The 21,981-nt window shown below is 43.1% G+C and overlaps 1 protein-coding gene across 1 annotated transcript in view; it reads left to right on the top strand.

Annotated features, from left to right (window-relative positions):
- Positions 1-3,574: 3,574 nt before the first annotated feature.
- Positions 3,575-21,981, top strand: part of LOC117236661 (protein jagged-1) — a 56,231-nt gene continuing 37,824 nt past the window's right edge. Inside the window, exon 1 of the mRNA XM_033499795.1 lies at positions 3,575-5,371. Within this exon, the coding sequence (XP_033355686.1) occupies positions 5,324-5,371 (48 nt within the window). The 5' untranslated portion in view covers positions 3,575-5,323. The remainder of the gene's footprint in view (positions 5,372-21,981) is intronic.

The raw sequence follows: 21,981 nt of genomic DNA on the forward strand, positions 1-21,981 counted from the left end.
AATCGAAATGGAAATGAGCAAGGAAACGCATCTACGGAAACGCATCTCGATAAGTAAAACCAGAAGAGAAATCGGGAAAAGAACCATCGTCACGAGGGTTAATAAATTTTCGTCTCGAAGAAATTAAAACAACCGAAGAAACCGTGTATCTCCTTAAAGAAAATCTTCGATATGGAAGGAACGACGAAATTATCCTCGTTATGGAACGATTTCTCTTATTTCGACAGTGTATACTCGAGCAGGCAGGAGAGGGAAGAGTAGAAACACCCCAAGTGAACGAATCCGAGATGGTCTCACGACACGAGGGGAGACAACGAAGACAAGGCAGATGAGCACGGCAGCAACGGGCAAGATATCACAGGCAGCACAGGTGGAATCTGGTATCTGACGAAAAGGCAGGCCTGGGACAGCGTGGCACGGAGAAGGATGAGGAAGAGCGAAGAAGAAGCGAAACAAGAAACGCGGAGAAGAGGACAAGAAGATACAACGGGAATGTGTGAAAGAGAGAGAGGAAGAAAAGAAACTGACGATGAGAGCGGAGAACAGTGGTGGCTGCACCTAAACACCCTTGCGTGTACCGCACACGCGTTTTCTCCAGGCAGGCAGAAGCGCGTGTGCGTTTCGCTTGGGTTTTAGCCCCATCCTTACGGACCCCCCAGTCCCGTGTAACCCCCTTGAAAAGCCCCGTGTGCGCTTGCTCTTGCCTCTGTTGCGGCTGTAATAATGTGCTCACATATTGGAGTACCCAAGAAGAGCCGAGAGAAGAGGGAACAGCTCGAAGAAAACAGCGGGAAGGACGGAGAAGAAGATGCTCCCAAGAAGAAGAGGGGTCGGAGGAAGACTGACGGGCCCCGAGCTGGACCAACGCGCGCATCGTGTGTATATACCACACGTACGTGTACCAATGACTCCGCGAGGTAAGGCGTGTGAGTGCGTTAAGCGTGGCCACATGCCCACCAGCCGGTAATAAGAGAAAATAAGTAAAACCCTAAGGTACGAACCGGAGGGGGCATAGGGCGGCTGAAGGTGGAAAGGGGGCGAGAGGGAGGGCCATGCCACGAAGAGAAGAAGGAACGATAGGAGGAGGGAAGAGGGAGTACAGCGCGGCATGGATGGAAGAAGGAGGAGGAGGAGGAGGTGAACCTGTTCCCGAGGGAGTTCCTTGACCCTCGGGGGGCACACTCTGTGTGTTGCGAGCGCTTCGAGAGACGCGAGAAGCCAGCGGTGTAGCCACCATGATGCCCGCCGGCTAACTTCTCTTCGGGGCCCTCGAGAGGTAAAGCCAGTCGAAGACGAAGACCGAACGCGCCAACGAACGAAGAGATGGAGTAGGATATAAGTACCTACTGCTCTCTGGCTGCGGTAGGCAGACGGGAAAAAGATGAAGGATGAGAGGCTACGGGGGAAAGAGACGCGAACAACCATTTATACAAGGGGACCAAGGGGATTATACGCGAGAGGAAGAAAGATAGAGAAGTCGGTGAGACGCGGTCCAGGCAGCATCACCGGCGCAGCAGTATCCCACTACTACTGGCTGTCCGTCCGTCCATCCGTCCGTTCGTGGTCCACGGTGCACCATACTGGCACGCTACCATCCGAGCGTCGTAGCTCGACTTCGTCGGGTATCGCGGGGCTGCCTTCGCGGAGACGGTCGGACGGAGAGGGAAACCAGAGGCGACTCCGATGTTGCGCCGTATCGTCTCTCTCGGCTGTACAGGTTCTTTCAAGCCAGAGCTGACCTCGCCGGTGTAACGAGTGGAAGAGATCAGGGCTGCCGGGAGGATCGCGAAAATTTAATTTCGATCGCCGCGGGGATCGTTAAATGAACGCTCGTTTTTCTTCCGCGAACAGCAGGAGAAAGAGAGAAAGATAGAGAAAGAGAGAGAGACGCAGGGGGTGGAAATAAATGTTCGAGATCGAGCGCGGCTGATCGCAATTAGGCTAACGCGATCGAGCGGTTCTCTACCAGGGGGAAATTAATTTTATCATCCATATTACTGCTTGTAAACGTGGAACACATTACGGTAAATCGATTTAGAAGGTATTTAAAACGTCGGTGAAAATCGGTCGACGTTAGGCGCTACAAGTTTCTTTGCGATGTTCCGTTTCGCGGAATAACGCGCAACAAGCACTACGAGACACGACTAGAAAGGAGTTCAAGCTCGCCAGAGGCCCGGTTACCGTTGATAATTTATTGCCATTTAACCGGCCGTCCCTTCGGCCCGCGCGATAACTCGACACAGGGAATTACGCGGAACATCGTATACGGGGGCAGAAATTCAATGACGAACCACGCCGATGGCATTTCTCGCTGAGGAGCCACGGTACCATGCCTCCCGATCCGCAATATAATGACGGTGGACACGCGACAGCCACTTATCCATTATTCATCGTCCAAAATCATTCTTCCGGAATATACATAATTTCGTCGGTCGAGGCCTCTTGTCTCCCTTTTTCTTCCCCTCTCTTCCCTTCTCTCCCTTCATTCTCGTATCATTACGCTTCTGATCGTGTAACCGTACATTAAACAGCATTAATTCCCAAACGCAAAAAAACGGAACGGAAACTGAACAACTGCTCGACAACTCGATCTCGATATCGTCAGAGACTTCCGTGCTGAAATTCTCCATCGTACGGGAATCTGACTCCCGATCGACGAAATCCGCGCCGTCGAACCCGATGGAAAGTACGTAAACGTTCCTCGTGTTGTCGTGTCGTGGAACAAGCGGGGAACTCGATCTCCTCTCGCGTTCAACGAGGTGAGAATACACAAACGGCGTTTACGAACGGTCGCGATGAAACCGATCTTAAGATATACGCGAGCGGATCGTCGCGGTTATCCAGCGTGTGCACCAGGATCCAGCATCCACCGTCCAGGGCAGCAAGTGTACGATCATGTAATGCCTTCTAGAAAGGTATTGCGAGAGAAGAGATCCCTCTTTAACCTGACAGAGATAGAAATCCAAAGTCTCTGGCCGTCTACACACTTACATACATACATACGCTATGTAATACCAACACACGAGTCAGCGTGGTCTCGGCCAATTCTCCTTACACAATCGTATACTTACGTACGAACGTGTTGCACCAAGCATCCATGGGGGGGAGGGAGACTAGATCAGCGTACGTGCGTGCACCACGAGCGTATCCACGACGGTTCGTATATACAACGCGCGGGACGAGCTTGCCGCGCTGGACATACGAGAGAGGCCAAGCGCGCAAAGCGTGTACAAAGAGAGGTAACGACGCGAAAGAGAGGAGAGAGAGAGAGAGAGATGCTTAGGTCTTGGATCCATAGGGTCGGGGTGAAGAGCGGCCCCTCCGGTGATGGTGGTGGGAGTCATCGATGCTCCCGATGGTGGAGGTGGAGGAGAATGGTGGCGGGAAGGGGAGGCTTCACGGGGGTAGGGGATTCTCTCTCTCACGGCAGAAAGAGAAAGAGCGAAGGAGACAGGTGGCTTGAGTGCAACGGAGACGAAGGGTAGGGAGAGAGAGCGAACGAGAGTGTGGCCGGAGCGAGGGGGAGGGGGGAGGCCCGCAGGCCGGCCTGCGGCTCCGACTCAGTATCCCCGGAGCGACCGTCTCGTGTACCCCGCGGAGGTGCTGCGTTTCCGTGCTCCAGCGTGCACGACACAGCCGTAACACGCATACAAGCACACGTACACGCGACTCCAAGCCTTATACATATTTACACGGATACGTTTTACGTGGCCGTGCACGCACGCCTGGCCCACCTACACATCTGCAGAACCGTGGAAAGGTGCGCGTACGTGCACGAGGTAGGCGCGCGTGTGCCACCGTCCACACACCTGTTCCTTCGGTCGAGAGACACGCCGATATCTCGCGACGAGAGACGACCGCGACAGTTCGACGACGCGCGTGTTTATCAAGACCATCGCGTGGTTACATCGCATCGACAGCTAAGGGCGAAATCACCCCCTTTTGGTGGAACAAGTTCTCGAGCGTGGATGCTAAACACAACATAACTGGAACGCGTGTTTTTGGTGGAGTCCAGTGAATTCGGTGAATGTTTCGTTGATGGATTACATGAAAAATAATTAGCCGTGGAGGTTAACGTCGGACTTCAAATTCCCGATACACGCAAGTGTATCCGTCCTCCGTACGAATTACAATCGCATTGAATCTGATATTCGATTTATCCTTCGAGCTCGACTTTACGTGTAAGTTAGATAATAAAAAGACGCCCAACTACCTGGCTTGTATAGTGGTTTTTCAATCGAAGTGCGAGGCGATTCCGAAATTAGGACAGCGTCCAACGAGTTCAGACGAAGTCTGAATCTCGCGTAAATTTCTCCCGGTATCACTGAGCACGTGCTCCGTGAACGGTTTAGACAGCGTCGGAGAACAGGTGGGAACGGGAACGAGCGCATCGTCTCGATCACGTGTTATTCACGCACGTCTTTTGGAAAACAATTCGAGTACTCGTGGAAGTGGGTCGTGGAGAATTCGTGAAAGATCCAGGAACAGACGCCTGGTGTTGTCGAGTGTACGTCACGTGCACACAACGACGCGACTCGACACGATTAATTACCGGGGACCGAGGTGAAACGGCCGAGCAAGAAGAAGGCTACGAGAAGAGAAAGGAGGGAAAACGAAGAGGATCGTAACGATCTACCGATATCGCACGATCAAAGGCAACCGTACGAGGGAAAGGTACCTGTCGCGACGCGAGAGTGCACGTAAACATCTCCGAGCTCGTCCCGTATCCTGGATCCATACGTCCTCGTTGGAAAGCATAGTCGTTCTCTTTGCTACGAGCGATCCTTGTACCTCTTCCCTCTAACAATATCCGAGAAGATCCATGAGAAAAGTAATCGAAACTCTATATTACCTCGAACCTTGTGCGTTTTCGGATTTTCATAGAGAAATTTCAGTTTCCAAACGATAATTCCTAAAACAGTGTTGAATGAGTGTTTGAAAAGTGTCTCGAGGGAATATCATATTTTTTGTACAACGACCGATGTATCTACGAAGTGGAGAACCGTGAGATTCGAGATATATCGACAACAGTGGCTCTGGTATTCGGTGTGTGCTCGCGGACCGGAAATAATATTAATAAGTATCGGAGAAGTGAAGTGTGATCGACGAACGGCAGGGTCTATAAACCGGTCGGTCGTATGTACGGTGTGAACAGTGTTTTCTGAACCGATCGATCCGTGGAATAACGTCGGATATATTCAGCAGCACTGACGAGGAACGACAGATCTATTCGATTTCAAATCGTTAGGAGTGGCTGAAGAAGAACGCAGGTGACCCACGGGGAATGGTGATGCGGTAGTCGAGGGATTCCTCGAGGAAAGACATGAGGGCGGCTGCCGCCTACGTCCTGTTCCTTGCCCACCTCATACAGGTAACGTGTACGCTTTATCTGCCCTATTCGCGACAACGGACCGCGGATTCTCTTCCGTATTCGACTCATACGGACATGTATCCTGTCAGGCGTTTAATGGAGCCGACGAGTACCGTCTTGTTCTTCTCGTAAACCTGCCTCCATCGCTTTCGCTCGGGAATCTCGTGAATTTTTCGCTACTTTGTAGAGATTAATTTACTTTGTAGCGATTTTAATTCGAACAAATTCGTTTCTTCGAGTGTTTCTTTCTTTTTCTATAAAAAGAAATTGATTCTCCTTATGGTATATGAAAAAAAAATAGAATATTAATCTCATTAAGAGATAAACATAATTTATGCTATTTGCGAACAATAGTCAAACATGCTCGTATAAATCGATCATTTATCACGTGTCTGATAGACAGAGAAATGGCGGCAAAATATTTGGAGCTGATATGAGTCGATTATTTATCGTGTATCTAATAGATAAAATAGATATTATAGACAGATGTTTGTGGTTGTTAAACGAATGGGTTAAGTACGATTATTTATGGATAACCTGTAGCTATTTAGAATACAGGCACAGCATCTAAAGTTATTATTAAACCGGAGGAACAGCACGTCGTACGTGTTGGACAAGGCGTGCGCTTATACTTGAGACACCCGATGCAATCTCCCCATCAAATTGCTTCGCATTTGGAAAAAAGTCGAACTGGATACCCGATAATCAAACCACGGGAGACGGGGCAATTACTCGCTGATGCTGAACGATAAGGTCGCGGGGCTAGATAAGCCGTAATTACCGGCAACCATAGCCATGAATCGAGCTTGATGTATCGGTGTAAGATACAAAAAAAAGGGAGAGAAAAATAAAAAGAAAAGAAACGATTACATATTAATTACATGCATCAGGGTGAACGAAGCGCAAACTGTCGCAAAGTGGAACGATTAGATAAGTAGCGGCCGGCTCGGCGATGAATCATTGGGACGAGGTTTATTAACTTATCTTAGACGCTAATTCGATGAACGCGTAAAGACAGTCGGACGACTGGACGTACCATATGTATTCTATTCGTCGTTTCTTCTCTCCTTCCCATACTCCTTTTTCCTTATTTTCAATCTTCGTTCTGATAACCACAGGTATTCTTTTCTGTTCCATTTCCTCCAACAGTTTCGTTGTTCTAATGCTTTTTCATATTTTCTTCGTCTTTTTATTGAATCTGTTAATCGCTGTAATTTTTTATAAGTGAAACTTATAGAAAAAAATTTGTATACATTTCGTAACACGACAATTAACGAAACAGTTTCCACGTTATATTGTTTACTATCAGATTACGTTTCACAGCTCGTGAATATACCTCGTCCTTATGTGACCTCGATCTATCTCATTTCTATCGCATACTCTTCCAAATTTTTAACGATTGATAATTGTAATTCAGTCGAAACAATCGCGTATCATTAGCATTCTACATACGGTATAATCTTCTAAATTCATAATAATTCCTGATAATAATAAGCCACGAGAAACATCCACATACATTACCATCTAATGTACATACTCTCGCTTTCCCAGGACTACATAGTTACCAAACTGTTCCATTGTTGACGTGATCGGCTCTTCCGCTCGCGTTTTTCCACCATAAATTACGCTTAACCAGGAGAATCTATATAAAAGCGCTAAACTTCTAACCAGATAATTCTGGATTCTACGTAGCTATGATCATCTTCGTAACGATCCAGATGGTTTTATTTAAAAAACCAAACTACAATGCGTTTAAAAATCTACTTTTGAGTACGTCTACTATTCAGAACTCAAATCAGTCTTCAAATATAGTATCTGTAATGAATAGAACAATTCGTTTTAAATATTACCTTTTGCAAGAAAAAATAACGTCACTACACGACCGAAACTACAAAACACGACCATTAAATAATATTCTTTGAGACGACGAAGATTCCCGACTTCTATGTAAACATTACCCTACTTTAACCAATTTCACAGCCAAATAACATAGTAATTAAGAATCCCAAAGAACATAGAAATTTAAATAATAGAAAATGATCAAAATCACGGCTTTTTCTCAGTCACACGGCTATTCTTGAAGACTGTGCGTCAAAACGCGATTCTTGTCCTGCTCAAAGTTTTTCCCGGCCTTTCCACTGTCTCTTCTCTCTGCTGGTTTCTTCCCGGTTGTGTGTCATTGCACGAGAATAGGAGAACACGCGCCGCATCCTTCTGCTCGTTCTCATCAAGCGTATACATAGTTACGGTGTAACCGCGGCCTTTTTTACCACCGATGTTGCCTCGTCACCCACACTTATCATCTGGCTTCGCCTCGGTATCTTTGTCGTTTCTTTGCTCGACGCGTTGGCATTATTGCAGAGCCGGCTCCGTGTATCGTGCTATTGTCCGCGCCGCGATGTCCCGTCGAAAAATGTATAACACGTTGCATCAGTGTAATGGGGCCGTCTTATTTGTATCTTCCTGCGCGGTTATTACACGCTCTCGTGCACGCGTTGTGTGTTCAGGAAGTGTGGCCGGGACACGGCGTGCCTCCTCCGCCGAGAACGCGCGGCTTCTCCAGCTGAGAAGGGATGATGTCGTTCACAGATTGAAATGATGGCAGAGTTATTCGAATTATCGAAGCTGTTGGTGATAGAATTTTTTATCGAATTCTGAACCGTTGGTATCAGTTCAGGGTGTATTATGTTATTTATAGCGAAAGGCATATTAGATTGAAAGCATATACAAGACGGTTCAATAAATGTTTTAGGAAATGATAATCAACTTCTATTTTAAATACATTTCTATTATCGGCAAAAATTCTGTTAAATATTTTCATCGTCCCATGTGATGTAAAGACAGTAGTTGAAGAACCAAAAGTTTCCTATTAACTATCGTAAAGACAAACTTGACCAATTGTTCTGCACGATTTCACGAAACATATTATTCCATTATATCGTAGAGCTGTTTGCGCGATATATAGAATAATCTTTCAATTACTATTCACGTCACAGGATCCGAGAAAACTCTTCATACTGCAGGCTCCATAAATAACAAGTTAAAGACAAACCATGAATTATTCTTCAGTATACCCCGAAAAAAAATCATATATATTCGAGATGCATCACGAGGTCTAACAAGGTTTTTTGTACTCGATGCAAGCCCTATAAACAAGTTAAGAACGATCCATAAATTCTTCGGAATTCTCTGAAAATGTGGCATATATATACTCTAAATGCATCACTTAGCGAAGCTCTTTGCACTCGATCTAAGCTGCATAAACAACAAGCCAATAAATTGAAGACGAACCGTAACTTATTCCAAAGAGCACTCTAAAAAATGTATCGGTACCACTCGACTGAAAACATGGATAGCCAAACGATTGCCAGATCTCGAAAAGTCTCGTTCACGAAAAGCATCCGCAACAGAAGCTGCCAAAGAGGCTCGCGAAGCGCAATCTCGTTGACGGCTAAACACAGCCTCCGTACAACTCGAGACGTTCGAGGCGAAGCAACCCCGAACTTGGGGGTAATTGGAGCTCGGGAGCGAAAAGTTGGACACAATGGCCACGAGTTATGGAGGGGGAGGCCCTTACCAAATGACTTTCGAAGAAGTGGTGCGCGGGAAGCTGGAGCCAGGCCGCGTCGTTCCCTCGATGATTTCGACCTAGCGCAATTAAGCGCCGTTGCTGTTCTCTTTCAATTACAGTCCGAGCTGGAATTACCGTTATAACGCACGGTGGCTGCCATCCGAAAAAACTTCGCCGAAAGTATTCCAAGAAACCGATACCTTAGTCCCCATGAAGAACGCCCTGTCACTTTTCGACCACGGATCATTTCTAACGTTTAATATCACGGTAGACTTGATGGAACGGAAGGTGTAAACATATAGAGGGAACACTATATGTGTTCATTATCTTTATGATATTTCTTATGAAATGGGGATTTTGCCTTGCGTATGTAATTATTTGCCAATTATTTGTTTGGGGGACGGAAAATTTGCTGGCGGAAGGTTGAATTTAGAGGGTGAAGGGTAATCGTAGAATGCGGGTTACAATTTCAATTCTTTTATAATGGAATTTGCTTCAACATGTATTTGTTATTACAAGACATATGTATACGTATAAAGTTTGTCAAGAAATATTCTCTAAGAATAATTAGAAGCTTTAAAAATTCTCCATGTTCCGAGAATTCAAATAGAAACTTCTAAAGAAAAAGAATTCACCTGCAATGGTGATTGTTAGTTCATTTTCTAGGCAAAATAATCCGCTCGTGAAGATTTCTTCTGTTCATTCTTACCGATTAATGACAAGCTCAAAAAATCCTCGAGTATCCAAGGGTATCTGCAATCTCACACATAGCCAGGATTGGAAAAATACATTTAGGAATCCATGCACCACGAGTCGGAGGGGATCGTTCGTCTGCGGAGGACTGTGCACAGGCGTGACCGATCTCAAGCCAGCTCTCTCTCCTGTGTGCTTTTTCTTCCAGAGAGCCGACTCTCGATCCATCCTTCGAGCACGTCCAAGCCGGATAATTAAGACGCGCCGACGGTGGAGACGATGAATTATAATCGAGTCGGTCCGAGAAAAATCCCCGCCGTGTACGAGTGAGTCGGATTTCGCGTGCGCGATTCCACGTCCAGACACAGATCGATCTCTCGTACCAACCTCCATAACGGGGGTTTACGATAATTGCTACAAGCATCCCGTGCAATTTCGAGCTTAATGGGCTGGCCGACGTTCGTCGACGAGCGTCGAATTCCATCGAGACGTTCCATCAAATTCCATCGTGAGGAAAATCACGACGGTCACGATCGCTTTTCACCTTGCTTTGTGTGATATATCGATACTTTGGCAAGAGCTACCGAGAGACACAAGACCTTTTTCTCTCGATTCCACCTCAACAATCTTTTATCCTGTTCCATTTTATTTTGTATTCTTTATTTACATTTATTCCTTTTGAGATTTAATAAGCATGTTTTCCTTAGACTCGGTGGTAGATTTAAGAGACGACCTCGATCTTGAACTTTGGAGATACGTAGAAGTATGTAGAGGAATATATATGGGTTGCAAGTCGTGCTTTCTAAGCGTATTTGATTCGGTTCGTCCTCTTCGATCTTCTATTTTCCTCCTTAGTTATGTATCTTCTTTTATTCTACGTTTGTCGAAAAATTGAAATTCTTTACTAGGGTGGATGGTGAATTTGAAAGTTAGATCATGGTCGTGGATTTCAGAGACACGTAGGAGTAAATTGGTGTTTTCGAATCCATTTGTGAGTCAGAAAGTAATGTATGCGTAGAGCAAAGTAGAATTGGAGAAACGCATTAATGGAACGGTTTTTAGTGGACATTATAAGGGACAGCATCGTCTGATGTGTTTGACAATCATATTGAATAAATAACGCGAGCGAACGGTACACGTGGAGGAATTTTTTTCCGCAAACATTGACATTCATAGTCGTTACGAAGGAAGCCGAGGATCCTAAAGAAACACGGACCGTAATTAATCAACGCCAGCGGATGAAACTCATTCGAATGAACTCAATAACCCTGTCAGGGAAAATTAGCTGGAGCAAGCGCGTGCAAATCGCGCCTCGAACGGGTTTTTACGCAAAAGTTAACGTCTCAACTACCGTCCGAGAAATCTCGTCTCTCGATCTTTCCCAAACGAAACAAACCGAACGGGGGAAAACCTGCAACACAATTAATCATCGTCCAACTAATGTACTCGGCTCATTCGAAACACCCTGTCAAATAGCCTGGATCTAGCCTCCTGGAAGAACATCCACTTCTCGACTTCGTACGAAACAAATAGAACCGAGTCGTCAGCCCGCGGCTAGAAATTAATAACAGTAATAACACACCTTTATCGTGTGCTATAATCATCCAAAAAACACGGAAAAACGACGAAGAAAAGAAATATTCCAAGATAATACTCCGTAAATCACGTGGACGTAATATGAACAAGCTATTGTAAGAAAAAAAAAAGAAAAAGATAATACTGCGTAAATCACAAGCGAGCTATTTTAAAAAAGAAAAAAAGGCAAGTGCACATTAAAGTTGTTAGACCCAGAAGTTGCGAAAGCAACGAGCGGATGATCGGAGCCGTCCCACGCGAAAGGGTTGAGAAAAAGACGCGCGTATGCCCCGCGGCGTTCGACGACGACCCGTTTAGCGCATTAGCGCGTCGCTTCCGCTTTTACCCTGGGAACCGATCTCTCTCTCGCGACGTATACACGTTCCCTCTGGCCGTACGGGCGCCCGACTGCGTTCTTGTTCCTCTTCTTGCGCCGCTATCGCCGCGGCCAATTATCAACGAGCGAGAGCGCTGTCTTGTTGCTCGCAGGAAGTTGCAGCGGGATGCAGCCAGCCAGATAACGCATGTACCCTATGGTCGTGAATTGGAAAAGTAAGAAGGGTGAATAGCGTGACGGGAAAGATAAACGCGGCGAGAACGTGGAACAGGTGGAAACGCAAGGACGAATAGGTAACACGAATGCCGAGTCGCAGAAGTACCGTTGAGAAAAGCGTCGAATCGATCCCTATTCCGGATAAGGAAAATGCAAATACACGCGTTGCTCGTGGAACATATATAAAAAAAATCGGCTCTAAGCGGGGGATAAATTTATTCTCGTCGACTACCGAACGACAGGCGTGTTCAGTGACTGAAAGACGAGCGAGTTAAGCGATCGCGAGGAAGCGAGAGGCGGAGAATCTGACCCACGCGAACGCTAGAAGAGTAGATGGAAAAAGAAACGATATATACGAGTCGACGAGTTGTGTAGTGTCGAGTAAAGTCGAGTGTGAAGAGAAAGAGAGTGACGAGAAGAGGTAATGCCGGGAAGAAGGTGAAAACAGGGAGAAACAGAGACAGGTAAACCGCCGCCGAGGCAATGCTGGGCGGGTTAAAGCGAAGCGTTTAGCTGGCGGTCACGCGAACCTCCTATAAAAATCTGCCCTGAGGCTGGACTCGCCGGATGCTCGTCCAGATAGACAGATAATACCGTCTCGTGGCGGTGTTACACGCCGTGATCCTGTGTGCTCTCTTCTTAGCCCCGTGCGTTTCTACCCTGTTGTGTACTGTGGCGTACAGGTGCGTGCCTGCGAGTCCTTCTTCCCTGGCTGTTCTTCAGTCGTCCACGACGCGGTGGCCGAACGAATAAAGAGAACAGACTGACGGGAAGGTAGCCAGGGGTTTACGAGTTCGGGGAACAGAATGGATAGGAAGGGGGCAGCTTTCGAGCAATTTGTGATAAACAGGGACAATTTTTGGTGGGATGCAGTTCGTTTGTCGACACGTGAAAAGAAAGAATTTTTTGGTTCTTTTCTGAGATTTTAATCTCTTTGTTTGTTTTTTCTTTTTTTGCTATTGTAGGTTTGTGGCTGTTGCAGTAATTTGGAATAAACAGAGACAATTCGTGGGGAACGCGGATTTTATTTGTCGACACGTACGAGAGCTTTCTAGATCCCTCTTTTATCTTTTAATCTCCTTTTTTTTTTGTTTTTGATGTAGTAGAATTTTTGTAGATATTCCATATACTTCTTTCAATTTAAGACAAATTTTACAGACAATTCTTAGAGCGATGGAAATTTATTTGTCGGCACGTAAAAGGAAGGAAACACCTATTTTTATTCTTTGACTTTCTTTCTTTCCTTTCAAAATGGTAACAGATTCATATTTATTCTGCTACAGTAGAGAAACTAATTACAGTCGAACGTTAAGTTCTTCGCCTGAACTTTTTATCGCATTGAAGATTGAAAGAGAAGGGTACGGTATGTTAGGCAAATTAAAGACAAATGCTACTGTCGCAGTTACAATGTTTAGCTAGCTGTTACATTCACCGTGGCCTGTTCTTTCCACCTCGGCCGTCGTTTATCAACTTTGAGAGCAGAAGCGCGGTAATTTCACGGGTGTCGACGGGAACGAGTGACAAAACAGCGAATTACCAAGGCAGTTTCCACGGTAGCACTCTGAACAAAGAAGCCTGCTCTTGCTCCGGTGACGTTTCTTGTTGCCCACGATTCTTGTCATTCGTTCACCAGAGACATTTTAGCTTTCGTTCGATGAATAGCATGCCTATTTTCTCTAATACTTCCTACAAACATTTTATCGAGAACAAAAATCTTGAATAATAACGCTTGAACAAAAGAGACCATTTGGATCCAGAATATCTCCAAACGGCAGAAGCGTTCCAGTTTCTCTTTGTTTTCAACAACGTCGTTCATATCCTGTCGATTATACGTCATACTAAAAATTTCGACAAAGTGTCAAGCATGCACAAGTCTGGCTATCGAATATCAATAAATTGCAGGATTCGGTGGAAAAAATGGTGCAAGTGTAATTTTTCTAAAAGTGAAATAAATACAAGAAACACGACATTCGTATTTATCTAGAGGATTTTGTTAGGTATGAAATATAGATTGCAAATATTTAAATTCATATTTTTATGAATGTAATTACAGAAGAAGTACCTAAATAAAAGTTTGCTTCGCTTATTAAATGTTATAACAAATACGTTATTTTAGATATTTCATATATTTCTTTGTATCTTTCAATTTCCCACAAGCGCATAAAAATTCAGTTTAAATATCAATCTTCAAATATTTTTAAATAATATGTTTCGCTATTTAATAACATACAGATTCCTCAATTACGATTTCAATTTTGCTCAGAATCTCTGTTTATAAATTGATATTTATATATTTATTACGTTATTATAAATTTAGTCGCCTGTGCCACTTTTTCTTCGAACCTCTCGATATCTCGTAGCATCATTGACGCTCATTTCCATGTTCACCGTGCACGACTATCGTCGATCGTGACTAAGTGTACGCCTTAACGCTTGACACCCATCAACGAGCCCGTGTATCCATTTAATTTATTGTCACACCGTTCGATTCGCCAACATCGTACAGCGTACACAGCCACTGTCACGCGTGCTTACGCAACGTGTAATCGTCGATGATCGACCGAACGATCTATGGTCGCTTGATTAGAGACTTGGCGCGCCGCGTCTTTTTCGACGAACAGCCCTATTTACGCCCTGGGCGACACGATCGATTGTTTTACGCGTTCCAACGCGTCTTCGCCATTGAGCATGCCGAAAAAACGAGGCTAAGAAACGACAAGAAATTGCACGCGAAATTTGCACCTGATTACGAAGCATTGATCACTGTCAGTGTTGCGACACTTTGATCGTCGTTACTTCGTCGCATGATTAATTTTAATCGATTGGATCCAATTGAACGAAAATTTTGCAAAGATGATAGTTATCATTTGGAGATATCAATTGACGAGACAGTAATTTAGTAATTTGATTAAATCAATAGAAACCAACTGAAAATCGATCCAAAATCAAATTACTTTTTCGAACTCTGCTGTAAATTCATAGTCGATTAATATTCGTATTAGTGAAATTTTTTACTTTCGTATGTGAAACCTACACGTTTCTTTTTCTTTCAATAAATACGATTTAAAATACGATTGAAATTGTCATTAAATGTTGATATTGAAACCGTTCAATCGTTGCATTTTGGGCTCAATACAAACGAATAATAAAACGTGCTGTTGTTGTGACTTTGCAATAATGACGTCGTATGTGACGTTGGCAAGTTTATATTTCTAATCGCGATGTACGCGAAGCACGATCCCGTTATTAGAAATACATAATGTGTATATAAAGCACAACGATGCAATAGCGTTGCGATTTCCTAGTGGTGACTCTGTACTTTTTGACAATAATGTAGTTTCCTAAGAATACAATACAAAGTACGCGATACCGTTATTAGAAATATAGAACCCAATGAAAATTAACGGTGTAATTTTTGTACCGGTAAGCTGTACATTCAACAATTCTAAATTTTTTAACAATACAGGGCACACAGTTGTACGATTTCGTTGGTACAAGAAAGTAAAATAATTTACACTGATAAAACTATACGATTCGACACCTTTATATTCGCAATATCGAAACCTCAAACTTACATGTATTACACGTATTATTACATGTATAATTATAGAAATTCATACCTCGATAAACATATTATAATTAACAAAAACGAAATCCATACAAAGAATGGACGTAATACTAAATATTACGACGAGTACTAAACTCTTCACGTTATACCTTATATTTTTCCACGTTATATACGTTTTGTGTGTTTTGCACCTTCAGATTTGCCATAAACTCATAAAAATTCATGATCGAATCATTAATAATATAAATCTACGAATCGTATAACATCACCGTTACAAAATCATAACGCGTCGTCGTCTATATATCACATTTTCAAACGAACCAAAGTGTGCAGATCACAACATCGGCATTGAAAAATCACAACAACGTCGCATCATTCATCTCCAACAGAACCGAAGCTCAACGAAAGACAGCAGCCGGCGAGCAACGAGGGAAACAGGTTGTTATTGAGACCTCTGCGTGGCATAAAGTTTGGGATACCAAGGGTATTAGTTAATAGAGCGAGACTAACGTCTGCATCGACGTCGGATGCCTCTAGTCCTTCGAGTGTCTTGACTCACACCTGTTCTTCTTGTTTCGAGCGTTCGATTCCCGCCAGGTAGACGGATCAGGTTGAAGAAACTGGATGATCCTCTCCCCTCCGTACGCCAGGCTTACTCGCCGATCGTGTTTCATCCACCCTTGACCGGGCCAACAAAAGCTCATCGATAACAGCCTGCCGTTTTTAGTAGCGGCGACAAGTTCCCATGGCTCTTCCCACGGGGAACACGATACACCCACGCAACGATTATTTCTTAAATCGCCTGAGAAAATGCTGATCGACCCGGTAAAAATTTCATCCATCGGCGTCCTCCGGCTCTGCTGTGCGTCTGAAGACGACCGTTCAGAAAATTGCGTCGGGTTGCCCTGTGTACACAGGAGAAATTCCTGCTGGGTAATTTGGTAAACAGAAAAAATCCCTCTGTAGAGGGTAAGACGTTGGTCGGTGTGTTTTGTGAGAAATTTTTGGAGAATCTTTCGAGCATTTTCTAAAGATAACCTTTGGATTTGATGGATTTTTAACGTTTCGCGTAGTGGTACCTTTGAAGAATTTCGAACATTTTGTAAATATTTAGAACTTAGAATATTTGATCTTCCGAGAGTTTACTCGTTAAATATCTATTTCGCTAGCATTCTGTTTGATATTCGATGTATTTGGTATTCGTAGAAAATGGCGCGCATTATTTGCCAGCATTTCACTGAAAGCACAGAGCACGGAGTTGATTGCTCAAACTAATTATAATTTTCGCTAACTTCGAAGATTTTACCGTGTCGGAAACGTAATTAGTCATTCTATAGGCACAGTACTCTATCAATCCGATCTCGATTGCGCCAAATCACGTTCCTATCACGAATTACAGTCTAAATTTCTCGCGAGAGGCAGTGGTATTCTATAAGAGCGAGAGGAGGCGTGAAACGATCAACACACTCGATCAACGTCGCCGAAACAACGCCTCCGTCAGCTTCTGCTTCCTATCCACCGTACGAGCTTTCACTCGAAAACGAGAAAGGAGGAACGAACTAAAAGAAACGACCGGATTAATTTATTCTATTCTCTCCACCTACTGGCAGGCTGAAAGAGCGGACCGATTAAAATCGTCCTTGCTCGATGATCGGTAGTCGAAGAAGGGAACAACCCGGGAGGACTTCCCACGCGAGCTAACAGTTTTTAATTATTTTGGTAATTTGTGGCTGATCGAGCCGGCTGCGGATGGGATCGAGTGGGTAGCGATATTAAGTATAGACCTCTCCGCGAAAACAGAGAGATATATGGTCGTTGAAACGTACACACGCGCGCGTATATACGCGAATACATGGGTGAAGGATTCGAGCAACGTGTTTCACGGAGCAACGATTCGTCCGTGCTACGGTGTAAAATTAAATGGTGCTCCGGCCGAGTCTATTTCGGCGGGGCAGGTAGCGGCCACCGGTAATTACTACCTACGACTTAGGAGCTCAAAGATAAAATGAAAGGGCCCGGACGATTTTCGAAATCGAATTCGCGTCAGTTGTTGTTGTTGCCGTTCCCGAGCCATAGAGCCAGTAGAGGCACCCATCGTGCACCCATCGTGCAACCAGCACAGCGTGCACCCTCCGCAGACTTCGAAGTTTTGTTCCTTTTCCGGTTCGACTTGGGTCGCGTGAGCAACTAGCCCTCTTCCCTTCTCTCTTTCTTTTCTCTCTTTTTCTCTGCATCGTATTGAGAAGAACGAGGATCACGATGGTCGTCGAAGATGGGACGATTGATCCAATGTATGCATTGTTACGGAGGAAGTTCGTTAGGTGATCGGCTGGTTGATTAAGTTCGGATGTGCAGAGAAAGTAGATTGATCGGGTTAGTCGAATTCAAAGGATATCTCGAGTTTGAACGAGATAAGAATTCTAATTGGTGTGTATGAATTCTTGGTGGAGTTGTACGTGAAACATCTTAGAACGATGCAAACTCTTTTTGCTCTTTGGTATAAAAACAGCATTGAAATACATGATAATTCGTAAAGGGGTAAATAATACCCAGCTCACTGGAAGTCATCATGTTAAACATGTTGCATCTGACTTCTTCAAAAAATGTCTTTTTAATGACTTGTTCGAAACAAGCAGAAGACAAGCGTCAACTTGTAAATATAAATCAGTTGGAAGAAGGAAAGGAAAAGAAGAAGTATTTGAGGATATCCATAAAACACATAAAAAACCAAACTCAGATTGGTTCAAGGGTTTACAAGTACAAAAGTGGAATTATCATTTCGTTAGATAGCATTCGTCATTTCTTCCAAATCAGTAAATAGTTGAGAAATGTTCAACTTCAAACTGGAAGAATATATCAAGACCAGTAAAATAACAAGTTCACATTATTGATTTCGAGTTTCTCGAATCAGATAACTTTAGTCAAGCGAATTTTATTCTCACAAGTATTCCAAAAATAAGTTAAATAAATGAAAGAGGCATAGTTTTTGAACTGAAACTTCCGGGTTCGAATACGTAATTTCCTCCGCTTCAATCACGTCCGGCCTTCATTTCCTCGTTCTCGGATTTCCTGGATTTCCAAAGCGCAGATTTACTCACCGTCGCCGCTTGATTTGTATACTTCTATGTACGTATATCTAATCTTAAAGTATCAGAAACGAAACTGGAACTCGCTAATTAGCATGCACGAACGAGGATAATGATACTTTCATTGATCCATCCCCATAACGAGCTTGGCCGGTTAGCTGCTTTTCAATTAAGATATTAAACACACACTTGCTTTTACATAATTGCATCCAGTTCTAATTAGGCATTTACATAATTATACGTATTCCGTATAAACGTTACCCCGCCCCCAACTTTATACGCGCTAATGAGATCGCTGATAACAATTAACCCGCTTAAACGAACGTCCCCGTGCACCATTTACTCTCGATTATCGACGATGATCGCCGCGTTTTCGAGAGTCATGCTGTTATTAAGGCGTCTGATTGAGGAGCACTCCACCAACGGCGAAAGAGGAATACGGTTTTATCGATAATCCATTCCCATGAGTCACTTACAACCTGTTTCGTTCGACGATCCTCCTCTTCGACCTCTTTCTTGTTCCAACTCGAGTGCTCAATTATTTCTAGGAAGAACACAGCCATTTAATATCGTCCCGAAGTCCATGGAATAGATTATTCTAGCCTCTTTGCTACTTCTTCGATCAATCACCAGATAGTTAAGAGTTAGGATAATTGCTAAATTAATTCTTTCCGATATAAAACTGGAATATTTCTGATAGTATCTTTGGATTGGTAGGATGTTTGGTGATTTTGTTAGCATCGAATCGTTTTGATTACATTTTCATAGGAAAGATTGATCAGGCTGGTTTACCATTCGCTGATCTTATAAAAATAATTCAAGATCTAAATGAGAGGTGTGCGTTCGAACTTTCTTTGTATTGCAAATTACATCGAGCATTGGAAATTTTTAAGATGTTTCCTCGAGACTATGTCGAAACCACCTGTAACCCAGATAGCTAGAGATTAAATGTTAAATATGGAACATTAAACACAGAATGTGAGTGAAAGCCATGTTTAATTAAGAAAATGTCGCTCTTCCTATCAATCAATGTCTTTTCGCTTGAATGCATTAGCATATAAAGGAGGATGAAAAGAAACTATGAATTCGTATATCCACTCTGATTAATCCCAACTTAAATCCAATTATCCAAACATTACCGACAGCTGACTATTTAATATCTAATTTTTCGAACTGAACAACAAATCAAGATAAAAGTATTAGGTTGTCCGAAAAGTTTCTTTCGTTTCATAAGGTGATAATAGATGAACAACAATTTCTGTTTTATATTATTTTATTGAATTAGGTATGATCCATTTTGTATTCTATTATGATTCTATTTGTATTTCTATTATTATGTTCGTGCATAATTCAATGAACTAATATAAAACAAAAAACATTGTGCATCTATTATTTCCTTATAAAACGAAAGAAACATTTTGGACAATCTAATACAAGTTAAGGATACGAATAAAGTATGGAAGAACGAGTTAGAAGATCAGATGAGGAAGCGGCTGAAAAAATTATAATCGGCTCGCGTTTCGTCAGAATCAAATAAATTATTGTTAAAATTTATTAGTGGACACAAGAAAAATGGATATGGGATCAAAGGAAAGAAGCTCGGAAACAGTATCGACTTCCGTCGACATCCTTCAGGACAGGCGTAGAAAATTCCATGAGAACCGCCGGTAAGGATACGGTAGGATCGTTTCTCAGTATGCGTTCCGCGGCCGTTTTTTCGGTCGAATGAGTTATTCGTATTAACTCCCGCGATGTTCGACGCGCAGAAGACTAAGAGCCGAAGCGAGGTATGGCTCGCTGCACCTTGGCTATGCGGAAAGGAAAGGCTATTCTCCTGCGAATCGGCACACGGACGGTAGAGAGAAACGACTCATCCTCGTCGTGCACGTCGAGAGGCCCGGCAAACTCGTAACAAGTCACGAGCAGAGGTGTATACGCGTCGACGGCCACGGTAATGCTCTCAGAAAGGAGCCCTAAAACGCGCGTAAAACCCTCTACTCTCGTGTACCAGGTGTCCAGAAATCAATCTGGTGACAAAGCGCCGCTCCTTTGTTTCCCCGTGTCAGCGACCGATCGCTTTTTTACGCAGATCCTTGGTGGTCCACCGATATAACGATGTTTTCAGCATTGGACAAAGTATAAGCTCCGTTGCTCGAATTTTTAATCTCTTTGAGAAATTTTACTTAAAAAACATGAAGAATGTAATGGTGATCATTGCGTGGATCATATCGTAGATAAATATTTTTATAATATTGTTATCATACGATATGGGCTAAGGGAATGGCGTGTAACGTAATAGACCTTCAAACTTACACTGTCAGAATGAATTTTGTTGCGTTAGAGTTTTGTAAGACTTTACATTTCTTTGTTATGTTATAAACTACGTGGTAGGTAAAGAAAGCGTGAAATGTAAAATAATGAAGTGTATAATCTTATAAATTCAGAATTGATTGCTTTATAGTACACACTAAAGATCTACAGGATTTGTTTAATTTAATCCTTATTGGAATATAAATTACGTGATAGTTAAAAGAAGTATCGTAAAATAATAAAGAATATAGTTTTACAAATTAAGAATTTATATATATAATATTTATAATATTTGTATATATATATATTATTCAAGTATCTTATAGTAAAAATTACAGTACAATTTGACTAGTATATGTGTATTAGTACCAGTACATGATAGTATATTTACTGTTAGGTTTTGATAGACATTACAAATTTCTAACTTTTTCCAATTTTACTAAAGATTCATTGAACTCCAATTCCAAAGCCATAAGCCTTTCAAATTGAGGTCATCTTAGATACATCTTCATCTAGAAAGTCTTTTAGGAGACCATAGCAATAACCTGTCTGACAATGTAACAAGAAAGAGTAACTCGCGGAGGGAACTTCGAAAAAGCGCGGTAATTTCAGTCATTCGAAAGACAGACGATGCCCTGACGAAGTGGAAGGTTTTAAGTAGCAGCTGGAGGTAGTTGACACTTTAATGACTGATGCAGCGTCGGCTCTGTGCATCGTTTTCTTACGCATTTAACCGGTTGCTGCGTTAATGCCTGTTTATATTACGGTACTACTGCCATGATCGTGCATGTATTCGCACGAATCGGACGCGAAAAATCGTAGACAAGACTTGGCTCATTGCATCGACCGCTGTATGACTTCGCTGGACTTCCGACAAACGGCTTGACAGTTACTAAACGTCCTCCTAAGCGGATTAATCTTTCATAACTGCGAAACGTTACCAGGAACGATCAATAGAATTGAGTGAACATATCTTTCATTGTGACATGCGTATTATGGGAAGGAGTACATTATCAGAATGTTTTATCGTATTAGCAAATATTTCATAAGCAATTCTAATCCAATAACACTCGATATACCATAGCGAACTTTGTTTTACTAATATGTACATTATGTAGAGAACGCACAGAATAGAATTAAATGGAGGGGAATGCATACAAGTGAACATACTCAGATTCTCGTGTATTTATGACGATTTATTGAGTGCTCGCGATGGATGAAAATTGACACGTGATTGAAAGCGAAATGTTTTCT

The sequence above is a fragment of the Bombus vosnesenskii genome, unplaced genomic scaffold, assembly GCF_011952255.1.
Source record: "Bombus vosnesenskii isolate JDL3184/JDL3185 unplaced genomic scaffold, Bvos_JDL3184-5_v1.1 scf7180000013351, whole genome shotgun sequence".
In the NCBI taxonomy this organism is placed as follows: Eukaryota; Metazoa; Arthropoda; class Insecta; order Hymenoptera; family Apidae; genus Bombus; species Bombus vosnesenskii.